The sequence below is a fragment of the Cinclus cinclus genome, chromosome 4 (genome assembly GCF_963662255.1).
Source record: "Cinclus cinclus chromosome 4, bCinCin1.1, whole genome shotgun sequence".
NCBI classification, from domain to species: Eukaryota; Metazoa; Chordata; class Aves; order Passeriformes; family Cinclidae; genus Cinclus; species Cinclus cinclus.
In genome coordinates this window covers 30,599,513-30,622,558 of record NC_085049.1, presented here as the reverse complement: position 1 = coordinate 30,622,558, position 23,046 = coordinate 30,599,513, and the positions used below count along the sequence as shown (strand labels likewise).

Genomic DNA, 23,046 nt, shown 5'->3' with positions numbered 1-23,046 from the left:
CTCGATGAAGAAGACTCAAGATGATTGCATGCAGGAGTCAATGCGGTAAGAGGAAATTCTAGGAAGCATAAGATTCCGAGAAAATCCCCGACCCGCCCCGGGCTCCATCAGTGAAAAGGGGCCGGCCGCACTGGCCCCGCGGACAATACCCCGCAGCAAGGTCACAGCCGCTGTCGCTGCAGCTCGAGCTGGGAAAGGGGGGAGCCTGGCAGGCCCAGGGGGAACTTCAGGTGGCCGTGGCAAAACAAGAAAGGTGCCAGCAAGGTTTTAGAAAGCCGGAGAGACACCAGGGGAAGGGCTGGATGACCGGGTCCGCCCGTCACGCCGGCCCCGCGGGGAGCAGAGGCAGCGGCGCGGGCCCTTCCCGCACATTCGGCCAGGGCCGGCCGATGCGGCGAAGCCGCCGCTCCGGCCCGTCACCGCCCCGGCTGCGATGCTCCGGGGCGGGATCGGCGTTTCGCCACTCCCCGCAACCCCCCGGGGGGCCCCGCGGGAAGACACCGGGTGCAGCCCCGGGGATCCTGGGCCCCTTCGCCAAGCCTCCCTCGTCCCCACCCTGGCTCCCCCGGCCCTGGCCACCGCCCCCACCCCTTCGGCCTCCGCCTTCCCCTCCCCTTCCCCTCCCGGTCCCTCCTCCCCGCCGGCGCCGGCCGAGCCCGCCTCGACCGAGGGGCGGCTGCCGCTGCCGGCTCCGGGAAAATGTCCGAGCGCGGCGGCTTCTACCGGCAGGAGCTGAACAAGACGGTGTGGGAGGTGCCCCAGCGCTACCAGAACCTCACCCCCGTCGGCTCCGGCGCCTACGGTTCCGTCTGGTAGGTGCGGGGCGGCGGCACGGGGGCCGGTAGCCGGCAGGTGCAGCCGGCGGGCGGCCAGGACGGACAATGCGGGTCAAGGCGGGAGCCCCCGCGCCGCGCCGGGGGTCGAGTGCGGGGAGCGGGGGGTCCGGCGGCGGCAGCGGGGCGGGGGCGTGTCCGCCGGGCACCGGCGTGAGCGGCGCCGGAGCTCCCGCCCGCTGCCCCGGCCGGCGGCCCCGCGGGGCCGGGCATGCCGCGCCGTCACCCGGGCAACCGCGCCCGCCGCCGCCCCGGGGCTGCTCCTGCCCGCCCTCCCGGGGCTGCCCCTGCCCGCCCTCTCGCCGCCGCCCCGGGGCAGCCCCCCGGGCTCCGGGCCGCCGACCGGGCCGGCTGCACCGAGCGACCGCCCGCCGCGGGACCGCCGCCGGCTGGTGCTGCTCCCCCGGAGGGAGAATTGCCCCGAAGCCGAGAATCCTGCACAGTCATGGCGGGTCCGAGCGGGGAGGACGGGCAGGCGGCGGGGCTGGGGAAGGGCTGTCCGAGCGGGGTCCGCCGCTGGCCGGGAGGGCTCCCCGGCGGCCCCGTCCATTCAGCCGGGGCTATAGCGGGACATCCTCGGCGGGGGGAGGGTTCTGTCCGCCCGGACAATGGGAGCAGCCCCCGGAGCGGGGCAGGCGGAAGGACAAGACGGGATGGATGCTCGCGCTCACCCGGTGCTTTCGGGGGGATGGCAAATTAGGACAGATTGCTGCCCAAGGGCTTCGGCGTTTTAAGGCGTGCCTCATGTTGTCATCAAGCGTTTCTCTTTCTTTGATAGTTCCCACGTCAGGCTTGCGCTCTCGGGAACTCCCAGTGCTGGTCGTGCTGTTACTTTAGTATTTGATGCACACTTTACTACGTTTATGAAAGCTTTGAATCAAGTTTTGGACGTAATAGTGGCGTTAAGGGTCTTTGAGGAAGATCTCGTGTTTCTTTTGTAAGCTGGGTGAATAGAGTTATGTAAAACAATCTATAATGGGCCTTTAAATACAAGTACTACGCTAAATAAAAATACGAAAAAAAAATCCTTAGAACTTCGCTTTTTGCCATGCTCTAAACTTATGCAGCAGTTCTCACTTTTTCTCCACAGTCAGAGGCCAGAGGACATTTATGGAATTTTGTATTAGTTCGTTCGTTCCCTAGCTCTGTGAAATGTCCAAGTTTACATATAAATTAGTAATAGGTGTTTTAAAAAACCTCCAACTATCAGCAGAAACACTCGGGACTGGTGCAAGGTATCTGAATTCTTTTTTTTACTATTTCTAATTTATTCTTGCGCCGGGGAGATCCAGGCAGATACCATTTGAGAGTCGATACCTGCCATTGTCATTAGCATGTCATGATCTGCTGGGAATAGTTCCCCAAGGACTTAATTTTTTACACTATAAAAATCTTAGTTTGTGAAATAAAACAGGAGAAAGTCAACTAAGAGTTGAATGGATATACAGTAGCAAGCAACTGCTTTTGTGTTCCAATTGAAACTGCATTTCTGGTTACTTTCCCTATTTATGCTGACATAGATTTGAGGGAAAGACCTACTTTAGTGAATTTTGTAATGAGACGTCAAGACTTTTGAGAAATTGCAAAGGAAGTGAAAACATGTCGTGGTTCACTTGCAGCACAGCTGGCGCTTTGGTTTTTGAAAATGCACAACCAAGGAAATCCTAGTAATTTCTATCAGTTGCAGAGTCTTGGAACTGAGATGTAAAATGGAGTCTTGAAGATGCTATGAGAAAGGTTTATTCTAAAATAGACATTTAAAAATAGAATATAGCAATAAAACATTGCTCTATATTAATAGCTTTGTTAACATCAATGAAGTATAAACCCAAACAGAAGCTTGAATGTGAGGAAAAGGTATGCATCTCCCTGAGAAAAGCTATCTATTTTTAGTGTCTATTGAAATTGATTTTTTTTCTGTCTGTGTGCATGTGCTTTACCCAGGAGACCTAAGAGATGCTACCATTCCCTTGAGTAATATGCTATATTGCTTCTGTGAATAGTTGTACTCCTATTCAGTAAAATATCTAAACACATATTCAAGTCTTATAGCAACTACTGGAATTAAACTAATTCTTAAGTGCTTTGATGAATAGAAGCCAAGGTCCTGAACTCCAAATGCTGGCTTTGAAATGAGAACAGAATTGATGTAACAAATTTTTTCTGCCTCAGTGAAACTGTTCTCTAGGCCTACCCTTTTCTTTTTTTACAGTAAGTTATTGGTCATAACCCATAGACTTGGGTAACTGAATTGATAACTGGTAATAAGAAACATACTGTAAATACCTGCATTTAAGCATCTTCTGCTGGCAGCTCAAAACCAATAGAACAGTTTGTGTCAGGAGGCTGTGTTTTGCCCCAGGTTATTGGCATTTCATATGTCCGGTAAGAATTCATGTTTGAGTTAGTTGCAGGTGCATCAAATATGCTATGGAGATAGAGATTACTGTTTTGAAACAGATTAACTTTTAGAGAGATATCTGTACCAAGCACAGTTCTTTCCTGTTTGGTTGGTTTTTTTGTTTGTTTTTGTTTAGATGTGGAATAGGTAGAAACCTCAAATCTTCCTTTATATAAAGAGCTCTACTGCTTTTCTAACTTTTTAAATGACATATCACAAAGAACATTTGGTTTTGGAAATCCTCCAAACTCAGCTGCACTGCCAAGCAGAGTTGCACCTTAGTTTCCATGTGAATCACAGAGAGAACTGTGAGGTCTTTCCCTCAAATAGTTAATCCTTGCAGTACTTTTTGTGTTACTCTTGTACTTTAGCTCTGTGCAAGGCTTTCTTTTACCTGAATTTTTTCCTATGGCCATTCAAGCTCATGTATGTTCTGTCATTTGCTGCTGTCAGATTTCTTAAGTTTAGGAAAAGAAGTTTAAAGCTGGAGAGTGGGGGGGTGGGAGTGTGTAGTTAGTTTAAAATGAAAGTATAATTGGCATTTTCAACAGTATGTTTTACTTAATTTCTCTTTTTTTTTTTTCTAGAGGTTGGTTTTTATTAGCAAGTATCAAATTTACATGCACAACTGGCTTGGTTTGGAATTGTTTTCTTCTTCTGCTATAGCTTTGCCTATTAAGGTGAGGGTTTTGTATTAATAGACAATTATTTTAACTCTTTCTCAAGCTAAAATTTGATGACATTTGAAGTTTTCTAGAAAAAATGCATTTTCGGTGTCCAGCCTATATAGTTGGATTTACCTCTCACAGAAGTCAAAGAGCTGGTTGACTCTTAAGGGACCAGGCACCAGACCTGCTAATTGAGAGTTTCTGTAGCATTTAAGTTATATTAAGCCATTTAGATAAGGAACAGTATAGCTTTCTTTCACAAGGTAATCTTAAGTCCACTGCCGTTTCTGTTCAGTTCTAGAGAAAAGTGACTGTGTCTCAGGTCAAACTGAATTTTTAATTCTTGTTGCTTATGGTTCTGCTTCTTAAAATAAGAATTCTGGCTGTGTTTGGGTCTTCCAGCTGTCCCGGTGATACCAGTTATAAATGGGACCTTTATCCAGGAGCATCTGTGCTTTCCAGCTGTGTTGCCCTGGTAGTTCCACTGTGGTTTGGTACCTGACCACCTTTTCCTCTGGGAGGTGGCATTGCTACCTGCTTCACAAAGAGCTCCATCTTTTTAAGAGACTTCTTATTATACCACCAATTACGTATCGTGTATAGATTTTTGGTTTCCTGTTCTTTGGATCTTTTTTAAGGTTGTATGCCTCTTTTTATGCCAGCTTTTGTAAACTGTCTTCTAACCTATTTAGTCCTGTTTTTGCCTGGGAGGGATTGACGGCATTCTGCATCATGCTGTCTCTGATCTCTCCACAGGTTGTTTCCCATTAGCATATTGCAGGCTCTGTGCTCTGCCTTCTTTGGAAAGAACAGATCTTGCAAGATGAACCAAACTGAGTTCAGAGTTTCTTCACAGCCATAAACTCCTACACTGTTTTTTCTCAGAGTCCGTTGGCATCAATTGTACTTACACTCAGTCTCTTTTGATTTTATGGCTATGCAATGCCTAACACCAGCTCAGGTGACCTAACACATTTTTAAGAAGAGGCCTGCTAAGTCAGAGTGTAATGGCAGAGGCCTTAGTTCAAAAAAAGCAGGAAAGCTAAGCCTGCCTTAAGTCATTTACAATACTTCAGCATCTCTCTGTCCTGTTAACTCTAAGCACATGCTTAAGATTCATGAAGTTTTTGTCCTGGCTAATTTTGGGTAAAAATGGGGGAAAGTGGAATGGCATTTAGGCTACAGTTTTGCTTTGAGGAAGTACAAGTGGAGAAGTAGAAGCAGAAGGCTCTGATCTTGAAGTTTAACCCCTTCTTGAACCCCTGCCATTCACTCCATTCTGTGCTTCTGGTTAGATGGTACTTGCCAATGTTTTGAGGGCATTAGCTTGCAATACTGGAACATAACACTGCTGATACCATCCTTTTCACATTGAGGAACTCTAAGAAGATGCTAAGACAACTCAGCAGGTTTTTGAAAGCTGGTGTAAATTTACTTTAGACAGAAATTCCTTAATCGAAGATTGGACTTGATGATTTCAGGAGGTTTTCTTAAGTATCAGTTTAGTTAGCTGTAGTGATACTAAGTGTATGATTTCAACTGTGAGATCAGGTTACTGGACTTACTGTGTGCATCACTGTAGCACTGTGTGTTACTTTAAATAGTAAATGCTGAGATAAACTTTTAGAGTAGTAGTAACACAACTGCTGTATGTAAATACAGCTGGAAACTGAAGATCATATAGATCTTTACAGGCTAAATGTACAATCCCAGGCACGTGTGGATTTTAGTAGACTCCTTTTGGACTTCTTTTGACAAAAGACTTAAGTCTTTTGTTTCTAATATAAATACAGGGGCTGAACTTCATCTTACAAATGGTTATAATTATTGGAAACTTTTCACAAAACATTGTGAAACTACTGCTGTATTTTCATATATTCCAAGATCTGAGAGGAGTTGTATTTTTGGTATGCGGCGTTCAGAAGGAAAGTGGTGAAGCCTTGCTTTAGTTGTGGCCCCTCTAGTTGTGACCCCTCCAGGCATATTCAGACACTTGCTTGGAAACTGAGATGTAGGCTGATATGAAAGCCCAGTCAGAGGCAGGATACCTCTTAAAAGTCAGTATATGTAATAACAATACTTAGAAGCAAGGCCTTGAAGGCAAGGTTGCAACAAAGAAGAGAACTAAATGAAAGGTGTGCATGGTCAGTGTTACTGATTAGAAGGAGGATCTTTGCAGCAGTATTGCTGGAGTGAATGGATGAAAATAAGTGAAGCAACAAAAAATGTTGCAGAGTGAAAAAGATCCTCAGAGAAACAAAAAGAAATAGCCATTAGAAATAAAGACACAGTGGGATTTGCAGCTATAAAGCCAAGGAAGGTCAAGAACTGAGGAATTTTTGTGAAAGATACATGAAGGAAGACAGAAAGGTGTTTCTGAGCACTGGCTGGGGAGACATCACTAGGGAGTTAGTTGAGAGTGGCTTTGTGGAGTACTAGGGTGGAATGCAGATTGCTTGTCATTCCTTTGTCTGGTTTCATCCTGAGTATTTTCCAGCTGTTGGAACAGCACACTTAACTGACTTGGGAAAGGAAAAGGAAGCAGGATGGTAATTAGTGGCATCAAGGTCCCTATTTTAAATGAGAATGCCTAATAACACTTTTAATGAAGGAGGTGTTTGTGGAGAAGGATGAGAAAGGCTGAAAACTGCTGTGACAGAGATTTCTGTGTAGGGTGCTGTCACTAAGCTTTGTGGTGTAGTTTGGGAGCAGATGACATCTGGGTGTGCATGAGGAGGGTGATAGAGGGGTTTGTAGGAAAGGTGAAGAAAAGACAAGGTTAAGAAGTGGGGGCTTCGTATTATGCAGGTTTTCTTTAAAAGGGAATTAATGAGATCTTTTTCAGAGAAAGAGGAGGCATGGGATGGTAGAGAGATGAGAGGCATGAGGTGAACCAGTTGTGGAAGAAAGACAAGGGTCATGGAATGGCAGCCTTCTGTGTGGCTGTAAGTATACATTAACAGAGGGTATTCTCTGCAGGTCTCCTCCACTCTTACTTCAATATACTTTTTTATGATACATTCCTTCCTGCCTACATGAGGCAGCAGTGGCATAGCTGCCTCCTTTCCTGTCCTGCTTTCAGCCATGACTGTAGACTGGGGACACAGTCCCTGTCTTTGGGCCTAGGGCCTTGTTGTTTGCTTCAGTACAGCTTCACAAGGAGCTGTTTGCAATTTCAGAACCTATTTGTTGATTCATACCAAAAATGAAATATCTTAGTTCTGCCCATACAGTCAGGAAGGGAGAGGACATTTCAAATCCCTATGTAACCTGGGAATAAATTGCTACCATTTCAGTTTGGATGTTGTAGGGAGAGGAAACAGGAAATGTGAATGAGAAGTGGAGGGAGGAATAGGAAAAAGAAGGACGAAATATAAGTGAGATTTTGTCTGTATAGATTTGTTTAATGTTTTTGAAAGCACTATTATTTTTCATCTTAAACTTTATATCCAGATTTACTGCAAGCGTTTCTGTCTGAAGCTTCAAAGCCCACAATATATATCTGTCAGTCTTTTTCCTTTTTTAATACTGAATGGAACACACTTGTCACTAGCAGTGTACTGGCTTAGTGGCAGCTGGCTAATATTCTTGTTTGCTTACTGACATTGGGCTTATACTATGTAGAATACATGATTATTTTAGTATCCATGAGCTGCTTGCACATGCTGAGGAAACTAACAGCTTATGACCCCAACCTTCTGTACATTTTTTCTCACAACCATGATTTTAAATGCATCATTCCCACTGATATAAGCTGTGCTGTCTGTAGCTTCACCTAAAGAAGTGTGACTGCTCCTCTGTAAAGTTATTTAAATGTTTAAGTCTCTGTGGAGGCACAGGAGTCAGATCAAAAAATAAATTACGCTTTGTGGATTCAGAGACTGATACAGCACTTTTATGATCATGTTCCACTGAATGAAAACTTGTGATGTGTTCACATAAAGATGTGGAGAGTATTATTTTTTATTACTTTCAATAAAACAGAAAACCAATATATTTTTGCATTGGTTATAGAACAATTATGTTGCATATGTAAGAGATATTTTGTGGGTTCGTGTTTAGATTTAGGGGTAAATTAATCTGAGATAGTTAATAGTCATTGTACTAAAACCAAAACCATTGATGCTAGTGCTCAGCATGGTGTGTTGGAATAATATCCAAGTGAGGGGATGTAATTTTTACAGTACAATATCCTGTCATCATCAAGCAAGTGGATTTTTTTTGTCTAATGAGAAGATTAACATGTGGTTTCAGAGCTTCCTATTATTTATCCTTATCCTGTTTTTTCTTGCTAAAGAAAATTTTTCTTTTTAGTTTCCTTTTGATGCACATGTATGTTGTGATTTGTCTGGTTTAGCAAACAAACCTTACAGCTAGCTCTTAGATAGTGAAAATCACCAACGTGAACTTGCAGAATAGTAACAAAATATTTATAAAGAAGAAACAAATAAATCATTTCCTGGATTTACTTTACTGCTTTACTTAAAATGGCTGTGGGTAACCATTTTCTGTTCTCTTGCTTCACTGCCAGTAGCTGATATGGTCAATTTGCTGGTGTTGGATGGATGCTGTGTGTGCATTTTTTCATGACTATTCCATATCTCAATAAAAAGTAGCCTTTATTTAAATTAAAAATAAATAATTTATATTTTAAAGAACAAGATAGGTAAATCCAAGAAGACAAAGCTCACAAACTAAACCTTGCAAATAAAAAATAAAATTCACATTGTTCATGTGATGGCTTTCTTCCATGACATTTATGAGAAGTGTAAAAAAGTGTTGTTATTCACTGTAGTTGTAGGAACCCAGATTACATTACATTACTGGAAAATGTCCCATGGCAGGGTTTCTGTGGTCCCTCTGTTGTATCTTACTTGCCAGTGCATGGTGCAGTAAGGGCTGCCTCCATCAGTGATGGGATTCTCCGAGTGTTTACCCTTCTTCAGTTCTTTCCCCTTCAATACCTGTTCACATAGACATTTCTGCTGCTGTTACTTGTTTTTCTCTACAGTTTAGGATCCTACAAATTAGAGGACATCTGTCCACAAGGAAGTTCATGTCTCCTCCAGTGGAAGGAGTCAGTGGGTACTTGAAAGGCTGCTGAGGTCTGCAGATAAGAATTCAAAAATGTGAACCTGTGTTTTGAGCATAAATTGCATTTTTGGGTTGTTGGGTTTTTTGATTTTGTTTTCTTTTTCTTTTTTTTTTCTTTTTTGTTGTCTTTATATATAATTACATATAATAGGGAAAAGTTACATATAATGGGAAATTTTTTGTATGTTTTGGAGGAATATGACCCAGTGAAGGAAAGAAACTTGTGCTGAAGTGAAACAAACAAAAATAGAATCCAGGAACAACATGGGGAAACACCAGACCCACTGTCACTGTCACATGTGCTGTCTCCAGCATTCTCTCCAAGTTTTATTATTGTGTGTCCAGCCAGTTGTCAGACTTCTGATGATGTAAAGGTAACAGCCTCACAAGCTGAGACACTGAATTATATTTTAAAAAATCAAAAAATTTAGTCTTCCGGTTTTTGCTCCTAACCCCAAATCAGTTGTTTAGAATGTATATACCTAAATAATTTGTGCAGCTATAATGCTCGTGAAAGACTTCGTAGACCATCAGAATGTTGTGGTTATCCAGAGTGATGGGGATGGAATACTGTCTGACACAGGTAACCTACAGCAAATGGGAATGTTGCTGGAGACTCAAGACTGGCACCACGTACAACCAGCTTTGGGTCATGCCTTCATTCTGCATCAACTACACCTGAGCTGGCTCCAGGAATGAAGAGAACTCATAGACTGAACACTGCATTCAAGATTAACTTTTTGCAGGCACTGTGGGTAGTGCTGTGCCCAGCTGGTAAGCTCTCTCTGAGCCCAAAGCATTAGGAATTTCAGGGACTGGCTGTAGTTCAAGGGGACCAGCTGATCCCAAGAAGGATTCTTCCTGCGTTGGATTCTGTAGTTTACTAAATAGAATACAAGTTGGCTCCATGTGTGGTTTTTAAAATCAGGCCCCTACAAACAGCCCTTCAGCTGCTGAAGCAAATTTGATGCTGAAGACTAAGTAGTCACAGGTGAATACTGTGCTTCTAGTCCCAAAATCCCTGAGGGGTCTGAGCAGGCTGCACACATGAATGGCCTGCCTGTCCAGTTTTACTGCTCTGCAACCACAGAGGATAAACTCCATGGATACTAGGGAAATTACTGTATGTACAGCCATAGTTATAAAGATCAGCTACCAAAACCCGTATCTCATCAAAAGTTATAAAGTTACCTTAAGGCTGTTAAAATCCCATTCTTTCTGTCTCTTGATTTTTTGGACTGCAGTAGCTTCCTATGTTCAAACTTTTCTCTGAAATCTTAAGAACTGGGAAAATGTGCATATAACTAAAAATTGATATTTCATCTAGTGTAACTTCAATAGAATTATTAAATATAGGCGTTGACAACTCTAAAAAGGTGAGTCTAATTTAAGCAATGATTGAAAATCACACTAAACCAAAGTCTCTAATCTGTGTGAAAATGATGCCATCCCAGCGGAGTAATGACTTTTTATCCTTGATCTTGAAAAGGAGAGACAGCAAAAAATGTGTCGTAACTCTGATGGGTTCTGGGTCAAGAACAATTATACCTGAAAAATCTTTTGGTAAGATTGTTGCAAAGTTCTTTCTTGTTAACTAAAAAGATTGGGTTAATTTATTTCTTTCTAAATTATGATAGAAAGTCTGTCTGAAGTAGTGTTATTTGGTGTTATGATTAAATTTTATTATATTTTGTTTCAGTTATTAAATTGTTCCTATGCCAACACATAAGGTCTACTTTTTCTTACTGAGGTAGAGGTGGATGGGAATGGGCAGGCAGCAGTGGCACTTAGTTGCCAGCTGCAGTTAAACCATGACAAAGGGCCTCCAACCCTTTTCTTCCCTGTTAAACCAGTTGTAACAGCATGGGTTTGGGGTTTTTTTAAGAAGTAATTTTCAGTCATTTTAGACATACTGGTTACAGGCCCCCAAGGAAAGATTTACAGGTGCCAAGCAGAGGTGGGTTTGTATTTTTGTTGTGACTGGAACCAAAGATGTCCTCTCCAGGGACTATTCTGAAAGCTGAGCATTCATGGGGAAATCACACAGAAAAGGGAGCAATTCATTGTGCCACCTAGTAGTTTACTCAGTGGTTGATGAGAGATTCAGGGGACAAACTAGATTGTACCTATGATAATATAATAGCAAGACAGATCTAGTCTAAAAATGTGATCACAGAGGCAGTAGCAGAGATCACACATGCAAGTCCTACTTGATTCTGACAAACCAGACAGTTCAAACAACATGAAACATATTTTTGAGTGCTTTGCTGTTAATATCTTGAATTATGATGATGGTAAGCCAGGCAGGGAAGGAGTCTGAAGGCATTAGCTCTGATTAAAATTTGGTACAGTTAGTTGAGTGTGGAAGCACTCATTTACACCAAGTCAGTCCCTGGCCTGTCCAGCTTCAATGCATGATTTCCTGTCGGAGGTCTCAGGACTCAACTTCCTTTTTCCTTCTCTCTCCTTATGTGATTCCATCTTGGATCTAAAAAGCTGCTGTCGTAAGAATTACTGAAGCTAAAAGGATTGTGCTTTCTTCCATCTGAAAGCTTTGCAGCCTTGAGCCATGCAAAGGATAAAAAGTAATTCATCTTAAAGATCAGTGGTTTTTAAACCACTGAAGCTCACATTTGAACTCAGAATTGGGAGGAAAGTGATGTTCATCGTGATAACGGGATTTAAAATCTAATTCTTCCTGGCCTTGTATAATATGTGCAGTATTTCACAAACTAGTACAAGCATGAGTGGGAAGCTTTGTGAATTACCAGAAAAATAGAGATGTTAAGCAAACTGCTGTTTTGAGCAATGTTACTTATTTACCTGGATAAACACTTCCTTTCCCCCAAAAATTGGAAAGGCTATGGACAGTGTGCATTTGTGAGACTTGGCTGTCTTCTCCAATGGCTCTGTTGCCCATGACTAAACACAATTACATCTAATCTTTGTTATATTAGAAGCTAAGCATTGGCTTTCTTTTTATTTCTTTAGATTTATTTGTGCAATCTTCGTATTGTCCTTGTGGCTAGTCATGTGGAATTTAAGATATTCTGTTGTCAATTCTTCTCCCACTGTTTGTTCCTTGAGCTGCTCCATGTAATTAAGCCGCACAGTGTCCTCATGTCCTGAATGACTCTATCCCTGCCCCAGTGTTGGAACAATTTTCTCTGTTGTATCCCTTCCATTCACTCATCAGAGCAATACCAATCTTCTTCCTATGCATTCTTTCTTCTGCTCAGGAAATGCTCTTTCTGCGGTGCTCAGCAAAACCATTGCACTCTACACCTTTAAAACTTGCCAGATCAGCTTCTGTGATGCTTGCAAAAAACTAGCTAAGTAATCTGCTTATCTATGTCATTTATCTCATGAGTGACTCCTTCCTTCCATAGAGCCTGCAGGAAACTTGTTGATTAAATCTACTTGCTTCTATTCAGTCTTTATGAAATTTTGGATTGGCCTTGTGGAAGTTGGGTTAATTCTGGATGGGTTAATTTTGGATGTCACTGTTCTCCCTGCATGTTTGTTGATTGTATCTTTTGTTTCTTCTGATTAGAAACACCACCTCGTCCTGCAGATAGAGGCTTTGCTCTTCACTTGGATCTTCGTGACTTTAGCATAGCACTAAATACATGTCAAAGTTCACCTATTTGGAGCTCGTTGCAGGCTTAGTGTATTAGTTTGGAAGCTGCTCCAGGCACCATCAATGTTTTTTGTCTCTAGCAGCAATTTGTCTCTACAACGATTTGTGGGAGTGTTTAAAATACTATGCAGAAGAAGTCAATAGCATTTGATGTGACTACTGACTGTTGACATTCTACTCCATGTGTTTTTCATGTCACTTAATTTTTGTGTTTGTTACTTAAAAAAATTCTGTAAGATAAATACGTGTGAAGGCTCTTGATTTGTTAGTGCCCTCTAGCAAGTGCACGTAGTGTTATCCACTCTTTAAACTGAGAATTTCCAGGTACTTTAATTGAACACAATTGCTTAACAGGTATGAGTAACCCCTGAAAGAAATTTTTTTCTTCTTAAGAGGAGGTAACAAACAGAATCTTTTTATAATCTTACTATGTAGTGTCATGAAGTAATACATACATTTTTATCCCTGTGCTACATATCAGACATAATTTTTTTATAGCTTGTACTTGTCATGTCTTTCTAATGCCCAAAAAAGAGTGGGTCTCCCTTGCTTGCAAATATTGACTTGTCTGTTTAGTGTCCTCTTCAGCAGGGCACCTCCATCTGTGGGATGTTAAGCACATGCTGTGGATGTGTGGGCTGGAGTATAAGACATGCCCGTTCTTCACTTGCTGGGAAAGGCATGGCCATGGTTATCTCAGCATCCTAACTTGATACCAGTTTGGGGACATTATCGTCTATCAAACTAATGGTTACATAATATTTACTATTCATAGATACAAAGGCAGTGTTCCTCTAATTAGTAAAGGTTCTAATTTGCTCAGTAAGAGCAAACATCAGTTTGAATCCCCATACTCCCTATGAGCATTGCCTTGGAGCTGGAGGCTGGAGCTGCACGAATGGAGCTAATTGTCTGGTTACTTTTCCTGCCATTTGGGGAAAGGGTTGTCTGGGGATGAGTCCTGAACAGCATTAGTAAGCATTACTAATTTGCTAGATGGAAAACAAGGGAGCTGTGTTGGAATACTCAGGAGTTACTGCTGACTAGCTCCCTGGTTGCAGTCCCTGAGTAGAAGGTGAAGGAGGGTAAAGGAAAGTGTAAGTGCCCTCAGGAGAGTACAGCTTCCTTCAGTGAGCCGGTTGAGAGCTTTGCTGTAGAACATGCCTTCAGTGTGGACTTTTTCTTTCCCTCTTCCAGCTCAGCTTATGATACCAAAACGAGACAGAAGGTGGCAGTGAAAAAGCTTTCAAGACCTTTTCAATCACTTATCCATGCCCGGAGGACCTACCGAGAACTTCGGCTGCTTAAGCACATGAAGCATGAGAATGTAAGTGGAGAGTGAGTTCTTCCCTTTGGATTTCCATTACAAAAGTTTACAATACAGGCTTAATTTCAGTTAGGTAAAGTCTTTTTCAAAAAGGTGTAGGCAACTGTCTAGTTACCCAAGATAGCTGGACCTAGCCATCTTAGGTGTAGTGAAGTCACTGAACTTTAAAAAGTTTCAGTAACAGGCAACATTTTTATTTTAAAAATATCTAATTAGATCTTGAGGGTGAGGTTAATGAAACTCAAAACAAGTCGTTGTACTCTTCTCTAATAAAGTAATAAAAGTATTTTATTCACTGTTGTTGAAACATCTTGAAACACCAGCCCAGGGAAAAAAAAAGATCCCACACCTCAAACCTGCTTTTGCTGAATGTGGATTCTGTTGAGAAATTGAGGGCAGATTAGTCTTGTTGCAATTGACAGCCATGTAATAGCTAAATGAAAGACAGTAGACCTTCAGATCCCACATAAGTGAGTACTGGTCTAAGTTTATATGGTAAACAGTTGATTTCAGTGGAGCATCCACTTGCTTAAAGGTAGCTTGATGACTTGAAGCCATAATAAAATATGGTTGATTGAAAAGCATCCGGGAGAAAGGATAAAAAATTAAGAAAAACAGACCAAGAAAACTCATGAAAGTGTACATAATCTAAAATATAGCAATTGTATAAGGCATGTGTCAGCTTTTCTATAATGTGACATTGATTCTTCTGACTTTCTTTTTTCTACTCTTTGTATTAAGATTGTAATTAAGATGGCTGAGGTGATACCTTTATAGATCACCTACTATGTCAGTTTTCAGTATGACCATATGTATGTTTTTGTAAGTTTTTCCTAAAGATGCTGAGCACTGTCAACACAAATTACACATTGTTTTACAAGTTTGTAAAAATAAGTGTCACTTTCTTCCCTTTCTTTCACCTGACAGGTTATAGGACTGCTAGATGTTTTTACACCTGCAACATCAATAGAAAACTTCAATGAAGTGTAAGTAAATATTTTTAAATCATTCTTACTAGTTCCTAAGTAAGTGAATACCATTCTGATTTTAAAAAGAAAGAACATACATTTCTAAAAGACTTTCAGCCACAGTCAGCTTTGTAAAAATCTTTTTGCAACGTTCCCACAAAAGAGGAGGCAGGGAGATGGAACTCATTTTTGTACTTTTCTAAATAAAAATTTTAATTATTTAAATTAGATGAAAAGTATATGGTAAATGTTTTAATGCTGCATAAATGCCAATAAACTTAAAACTTTTTCAGTTCAATTGTGTGTTTGTAACCTGTAGTTTGTTTTTTTATACAGAGATGGCAGAGTTCAGGAATGAAGGAAAGTATTCCGTTAGTTAGCTGAGATAAGGTAAATTTAAGCTAGAGTCCTGGCTAATGTAAAACTAGGCATATTTTGGTGTGACTCAAACATACAATTTATGCTGATTTCCTTTTGGTTTACATAATTGTATAAGCACTTAAGTAAACAATTTAGCAGAGGAAATAGTAATTAACATGTTTTTTTCGCCGTGGAAATTAGTGACCAAACCCCTTTGACTCTGGGGCAAAATTACACAAATAGGAATTGGGTATGACGGATGCATATTTTTGTTCCAGCACTGCATTTGGGAAAGAATCAATGTTTCTTCAAAATTTGTCAAAAAAATAGAACTTCCAGTGGAAACAGAGAGAGAAGTTACACAAAACACACTTATTTCTGCTAACCTCCATCATCCGGTGTTCCAGGGCTCTGCAGGTCCTGTAGTTTTGGTGCCTTAGGCTGCCACTTTGATGTTGGGTGAGGCTTCCTCTTCATCAAAAAAAAAAAATGTTGCATCTATCACTGCTGTAGTATGTCATGGAGCAAACAGAGACAAAAGCTTTAATATACTGCAAGGATTTTTCTTTTTCATTATATTAAGTTTCATAGCAATGATTGCATTATTAGAACTCATAGCTGATTTAAAGGATACAAAATGTGTTAGTAGACAGTGGAAAAGGAACCTATATGGCCTGTGTGGATACTCTTCCAGAAGAACTTACATTCTGTCATTCTGTGTTGTTTCTTTCCTTACTTCTTTATTTTCACAGATATCTTGTGACAAATTTAATGGGTGCTGACCTGAATAACATTGTGAAGTGCCAGAAGTTAACAGATGATCATATACAGTTTCTTATCTATCAGCTACTTCGAGGTCTTAAGGTACTGAGCCCAGGAATCTAAATGTTGTAGTAATGAGTCAGCAATCTAAACGTTGTAAGAATTGGTTGGTTGCAATGAGCATACTTAAACACTTTTTTTTAATGTCTTAAAAGTGTGCAAATAGTAGCAATAATTTCAGAAATTATCAGATCATTTTTCTAACCAGAAATAAACCCCCAAGCCTACCAATGTTTACATGCACAATAGGCTTGAATACTCCACTTGAAAGTTAACTTTAGATCAGTGTCTATTTCAGTTCCTATTGCAGGACAATAACATACTATATGATGTCTCAAAGTTCTGAAGAATTTTGAAATGGATAAAGGACAATATGGAAAGTAACTCACATTTGTGCTTTTGAAAGACATGAGCCACTTTGAAAAACCACAGTCCTGATTTTTGTAGAGAGTGTGACGTGGGTGAAGAGATAGCCAAGTTAGTTGGGTCCTTTGGGAAATGTCTGCAAGTAGAAATTTATCTCAGCACTGTATGATGCTGCACACAGTCACTTAGGATTTAGTCTGCCTGTGAAGTCATTGTTTCCTTTAATCATATCCGTTAAAATTTATACACTTTAATAACACAGGCAATTGGCAATGAATCTACAGCAAAATTGTCTTCCAGAAGAATCAAATTATGCGTCATTTTGATGATGTTTAAAATTTAAATGTCTATAAACAGAAGAAGATGTAGGTAATGCTTCCCATTACGAGATGCTAAGCTTTGTCTCAGACCAGTATGGATTTTCCCAAGATGTAAGCAAACAGAAAAGAGAGAGGTCAGCAGCTTTACTAGCTAACTTAACAGTAATTGATATTTTAGACATGGAAAATAATTGTTTGAAAGCAAGCCATAGTAAATACTGGCTCTGAAATATACTTATTACATGATTTTCAGCAAGTCACCTTGTGCGCGAGACAGTAATTCTTATTCATGCATGCAGGTTCTGTCACTTTAAGTACAGATTTTAGTGAATAAAAATTGCACAACTGAGCCCTTAATTGCTTTGTCTCATTTACGTGCGTTAATAGCTTAGTTAGGAAAATAGATTCTGCCATTAATTATCCTGCTTGTGGTTTTGAATATAAGTCTACGTTATGTCAAAGCTAAGTAATAGTACGAATTGTGCTCTAAGTGAATATTAATTTCAGAAATGCACTCAGGTGCATTTTTGGCTCTGTTTCAAATGGGAGGGGTTGCTGGTGGCTCCTCTCTTCTGGAATTGAAATTCTCATTAAATTCTCATGTCTCATTAGTCAAAGAACATTTGATGCCTGTATATGGCTGCTTGGGGGCACCAGGAGGGGCTGCTGTGGTTGTCTCAGCAGAGCAGGGACACAGCTTCTTCTGTTGATAGCAGTGTTTTGGCTTCCTGTTTATTCAGTTTGCAGCTGCTGTGAGGAACATTGAGAGGTGGCCCTGCCTTCTGATAAACAGTTCTTAGGTCTGGAACATGAAGAATGCCCTTGTGTTCTCTTCAAGTTTTCCCATTTGCTATACAGGTTTTGGGTATAATCCCTTGTCCTAAAAAAGGTGAATGCACCTCTAGAGAAGAGAAGGCTTTCAAGGCCCTCTTCATGCTGGTCGATAAGATCACAGATAAAATTGTTGTTAATCCTAACTAGAGAACAATAGGCAATGACGGAGTAAGCTGTTGTCGGTTTTTTATTTTAAATGTTTTATGTAAAATAGCAGAGACACGAAATAGCCACTGAAGTACCACTTTGAAAGTGGACCTGAAGTAATGCTGTGGCTTAGGTGGGTATTTTGGTCACTAACCTGTCCCAGAGTGCAGGTGTGGCTGCTTTCACCCACATCAATGTTCACAGTATGGGAAGGTTACTTATATCATGTAGGAGTCAACCATGCTGCTCCCAAGGCCACTGATTTCACTAGCCACTAGCTGATCAACATGGACATCCAGGGAAGGCTGGAAAAAATTCCAAATTGGTAAGAGCCTTTATACAGAAGAATCACTGTGAGCGGTGCTTTTAATGGTAGAATCTAGTCTTCATGGTTACCTTTCTTGACATATCCAATTCTGGATAAGACAGGGAGATCTTGAAGTTTGACCTACCTCTGATATGAAAACAAGGTATGACGTAAGTATTTTCTGTATATAAAACAGTCAGTCTCAGAAGCAAAAAATAAGACAAGTGTCTTCGACCTCCCTTCACCTCTAACTTCAAATATTACATTTTTTGTTTTGTTTTGTTTTGTTTCACAGTACATTCACTCAGCTGGAATCATCCATCGGGTGAGTTCAGTCTTTGAAGTATTGAAAATGAATGGAGTGTTGTCCCTCTGTGCATCAAATGTGTTACTAAGACATAGTTACAATATATTTTAAAAGGTTGAAGTAGTACTTGACTAACTCTGTGTTCTGCTACAGGACCTGAAGCCCAGTAACCTAGCTGTAAATGAAGACTGTGAACTGAGGGTGGGTATCATGCTGTTGTAAAAGAGTGTTGCAAAAACTCTCAAGATGACAGTTTTCTAGGAAAGTGTTAGTTACTATTTTTATTCCATTAATTTCAGCTCACTCCATTAATTTCAGCTACTTGCCTATTTCCATGAGCATGTGTTTTCTCCCAAATCTTTAATTTAATATGAATACAAGTATCTTTGCAAAATCCCTATGTACCCCACAGATGGTACATAGATAATAGTTTGACCCCTGAGTGAGTACTTAACCGAGTATATCTTGAGAGTCTGGCCTGTAATATGTATCTGTATCTGCCATATATAGATGAAATGTCGTAACAACTTTCATTTTTGTATCTATTGAACATACAAGCTGAATTAAATAATGGCGGCAAAAATACACCAGTATTACCAGTTACAGGCAGTTAGACAAACAAACAAAAAAAGCACAACCAGCCAGAAAGAACCCTATAATCCTTGCTTCCCAAATGCCATTTTGATGTACGTATCTATATAAATACAACTCCTGGTGTGTCTGTGTGATATGATACTGCATAGTAAGCATGAGACTCTGGAAGAGGAAAATATGTCTTGTAGCTTTCTAAGTCTTTAAGCTTAAGAATGAGAAGTTGAACATTTCTCCAGGACAGGAAGAAACATCTTTATTCCTGTATCTAAGACTCTGATGTAATCACTTTATTCCAGCTGCAAGGGATTTAAGAAAAGACTCCAAATGCCACAAGATCAGCAAAAAATCACAATAATGAGTAAGAGCAGTGCAGTTAGGTTCTTGCACTAATCCGGATCTGTGGTGAGAAACTGTAGTTCCTGTTTGATTTAGTGACACTTGCAGATGTGCAAGTTTAATGATTGTCTCTTTAATGTTTTCACACATGTATGTTCAGCATCTGTGAAATTTTGTGGGTCATCTGCGTTTGATTATCTGCTCTAAAATGTGTGCTTTATTTTTGCACTCTAAGTAAAGGAGACTTTTACCGTCTTTTTCTATTATTATGAAATTTGTGCACCTCCCTGTCTAGCATTTGTTACACTGCTCTCTGCTTTGTTTATATTTACAGCTTTACTTCCTCAAATTATTTTTAATAGGACAAACTAGTGGAAATTTCCAAGTACTAGCAAAAAGGAAATAGAAGGAAAGTATGTGTGCATGTGCATACGTTTGATGGAAAGGATCAGCTGTTAAAGAAAAATATTGCCAAAATCCTTACAAAAATAAAGGCATTAGTGTTTGAGTTTCACGGCATTATTTATGCTTGTTTGCCTCATGCATTTTTCTTCATTTCTTAAGAAATAAATTATGCTTTTAAACTAGACTGGAAGTAAAGATGTTAATTATTTATATCTTAATATTTTTCTTTAGGCTTTTTATAGCTTTTAATTGGATTATAACTGAGGAATTTTGAATTATACTCTTGAAATTTTCTTATTCGCTATGAAAAGGATTAGCTAACAGCTTAATAAATAATCCTGAATCTCATCACAGGAGATATTCAATGATCTTACTCACATTTCTATGTGGAGAGATGCTGGCTAGCCCAGATGACTGATTTCACAGCACTGAGGCTCAGATGGCACCCTTTCAAGGCAGTCTCTCTTAGAGCTAGAGTCCATAATTAGTGGGACATAGACTAACCAGAGAATAGAACAGAAAACAAGGAAATGAGCTGGGAAAATTCAGTTGAAATAACTTCCCATCAAGGTAAACTTAACAAGGGAAAGCATCTGGAGGGGAACACATTGCAGTCAAGCCCCCGTGTACATAAGCAGAGCTCCTTTGTTTTGGTGGACAAGTTCTACTGAAAACAAATGGGGTGTCATTTAAATTTACATTGTTATGCAGAATATACATTTCTCTCATAGCGTGATTTGAGTAAATGCTTAGACATAAGAAAATTAGACAAAAGAAATTCTGCAGATTTGTCATCAGCTTATTTGGTCTTTAAGTGGCCACAGACACTTGCTGTTAGTGTTCTACACAAACACTCCCAATTGATAATAATACTTCATTTTTCATAGCAACAGTGTTCATTTTTAGTAAATGAATGTCAGTGGAAAATTGAACTCAAGGCAAAATATAAGGTCTGCCTTGGAGAACAAATCTACAGGTTCATTTTAGTGGAAATATCTTTATGCAGCACCAGAGGCTGCATGGATACAGCAGTGAGAGCAGATGAGCTTGTCTGCAAAGTGCTGCTGTTTCACTTCACCCACAGTGAGGGACTACAGAAAACTCAGAAATGAGTAATGGGAAAATCAGGACCCATAAAAGTGAAAGGGGTTTTTTAAAATTATTATTTGATTTTTATTCCGTAGATTTTAGACTTTGGTTTAGCTCGTCAAACTGATGATGAAATGACTGGATATGTTGCAACAAGATGGTACAGAGCTCCAGAAATTATGCTAAACTGGATGCACTACAATCAAACAGGTAAACTGTGAAGGCTTGTATTTTGCTACAGCTAGATGTATTGATAGTTTTAAACCAAGAAGCAGCTGTGTTTAAGGATCTCTTTAATTCATTGTGCACACTTCTGTTTCTGTTTTTTGGCAGTTGACATATGGTCGGTTGGATGTATCATGGCAGAGCTATTGAAGGGAAAGGCTCTATTTCCAGGAAATGATTGTATCCTTAATATAAAACTTAAAATGGAACTAAAATAACCTCTCTAATTCTTCCTTTTTTTCCCCCCTAAGGACTTGAATGTTTCTATGGACATGGTTTTGAGGTAATAAACTTGTAAAAGAATAAACAATTTGCTTTCAGTTCAGTGTATATGGCAACTGAATGTGAGACCCACTGGTAGGATAAAAGCCAGTAACAGATGTTCCTAAACAAAAAAAACCCCTTACATTTATTCTTTTGTGTATCTGTATTTAAATAATAACCTAGTTACAACAGGATAGATTTCTTCCATGTGTGGATCTTTTGATTGAAGTAACATACACTAAAACTGAAGCTGAGTAAAGGCACTGTTTTTTTCGTCAGGTAATACGATTTAACAAAATAGAACTGCTTTTAGGCTGAAAGTTCCAAAAAATGCAAATGAGTTAACTTTTAAATAATAAATGAATTAATAGGTCTGTTGTGTCCTATTATATTAAAAGAAGCAAGTAGTTCCAGAAATGCCACAGGAGCAACAAAGCCTTTTCTTTTCTGCAGCACTGTTCTGTGGTCCCTGATGGAGCATCCGGGATTTCCATTGGAGTTTCCTGTGCTGGCAGGAGCAAAAAAGAGATGTTTCTGAGGAGAGCACTAAAATAATAAAAGAAAACTGAAGAAAAACACATAATAAGGAATGAGGAAACAACTGCATCAAGCTTTTATTATCAGAAATGAAAGCACATTCTCCTGTACTGAATATTGACATTTCTTGCCACTCTGAAGCCCCTCAAAAAACAAACACTTCTGTTAATACTAAGCTGTTGCTGGATGCAAAGCATCATGACATTAGAATTGCCTGAATTAATCTTACGAGAGTTGAGACCAAGTCTCCCCACTGGCCTTTCTGCTGTGCTCAACATCATTAGACTCTATTGTAACCACAGGCATTCTCCAGGTATCATTGGGAGATGACTGTCCTCAGACTGTTTGTTTACATGATATGTGGTATTTGAAAAAAATCAATATATCTAGTTAGCAAGAAATAAGATTTTTTTTTGTTATAAAATATTGTCTACAACTATATGATTATATCAATTTTAATAAAGCTGTAAAATAATCTTGGGTCTCTATAAAAAATGTTATATACTTTACAGGTCCTAGGTGACAATGAAAAATTACCATTTTCAAAATTTTTAATCTTGATACCTATATAAAGCAAATATTTAAGGATACCAAATGAGAACTTTTCACATGTCAGTCTTCAGATTAGTAATCTAGGTCTATGAGCTGTGTATCATAATAGACAGGTCTTCAGAAATCCCTCAGATCACTGAAATATAAATATGCTATTAAGATTAAGCTTAAGAGTGTAATAAATTTGGAACTGGGACAGAAAGCAATATTTTTCATGCAGCTGCCATACCTGACAAGTTAATACAGTACAGTAGAGAATTTTGTACTCCAGGACTAGTCTTAAGCGATTATGAATTGATAGCCTTCCATGAGCTGTGGTGGAATTGTCTCACTGAATGGTTTTAAGCATCATAGTTACATGCATGGGAGCTCATTAATTGTCTAAACCCAGAAGGACTGTGTGCTGTTTATTTCCCTGAAATTATGCAGATATTGATCAGCTAAAGAGAATAATGGAAGTTGTGGGCACACCCAGTTCAGAACTTCTCAAGAAGATATCATCAGAACATGTGAGTTCACAGCTTCAGTCAACTGACTTTCTGTCATTCTTTCTCTAACTGGCATTGTATGTCACTGCCTGTGTTACACAGACAGTAGGATTTGGAAATGAGCAAGTACCTTAAAATGACCTCTGGTTTTTGCTGCTGCCA

General features: G+C 39.9%; 1 protein-coding gene across 1 annotated transcript in view; it reads left to right on the top strand.

Annotated features, from left to right (window-relative positions):
- Window positions 1–699: 699 nt before the first annotated feature.
- Window positions 700–23,046, top strand: part of MAPK11 (mitogen-activated protein kinase 11) — a 29,704-nt gene continuing 7,357 nt past the window's right edge. Inside the window, exons 1-9 of the mRNA XM_062491027.1 lie at window positions 700–812; window positions 13,834–13,963; window positions 14,891–14,949; window positions 16,044–16,155; window positions 18,383–18,412; window positions 18,548–18,595; window positions 20,914–21,028; window positions 21,152–21,223; window positions 22,826–22,905. Coding sequence (XP_062347011.1) covers window positions 700–812; window positions 13,834–13,963; window positions 14,891–14,949; window positions 16,044–16,155; window positions 18,383–18,412; window positions 18,548–18,595; window positions 20,914–21,028; window positions 21,152–21,223; window positions 22,826–22,905 — 759 coding nt within the window. The remainder of the gene's footprint in view (window positions 813–13,833; window positions 13,964–14,890; window positions 14,950–16,043; window positions 16,156–18,382; window positions 18,413–18,547; window positions 18,596–20,913; window positions 21,029–21,151; window positions 21,224–22,825; window positions 22,906–23,046) is intronic.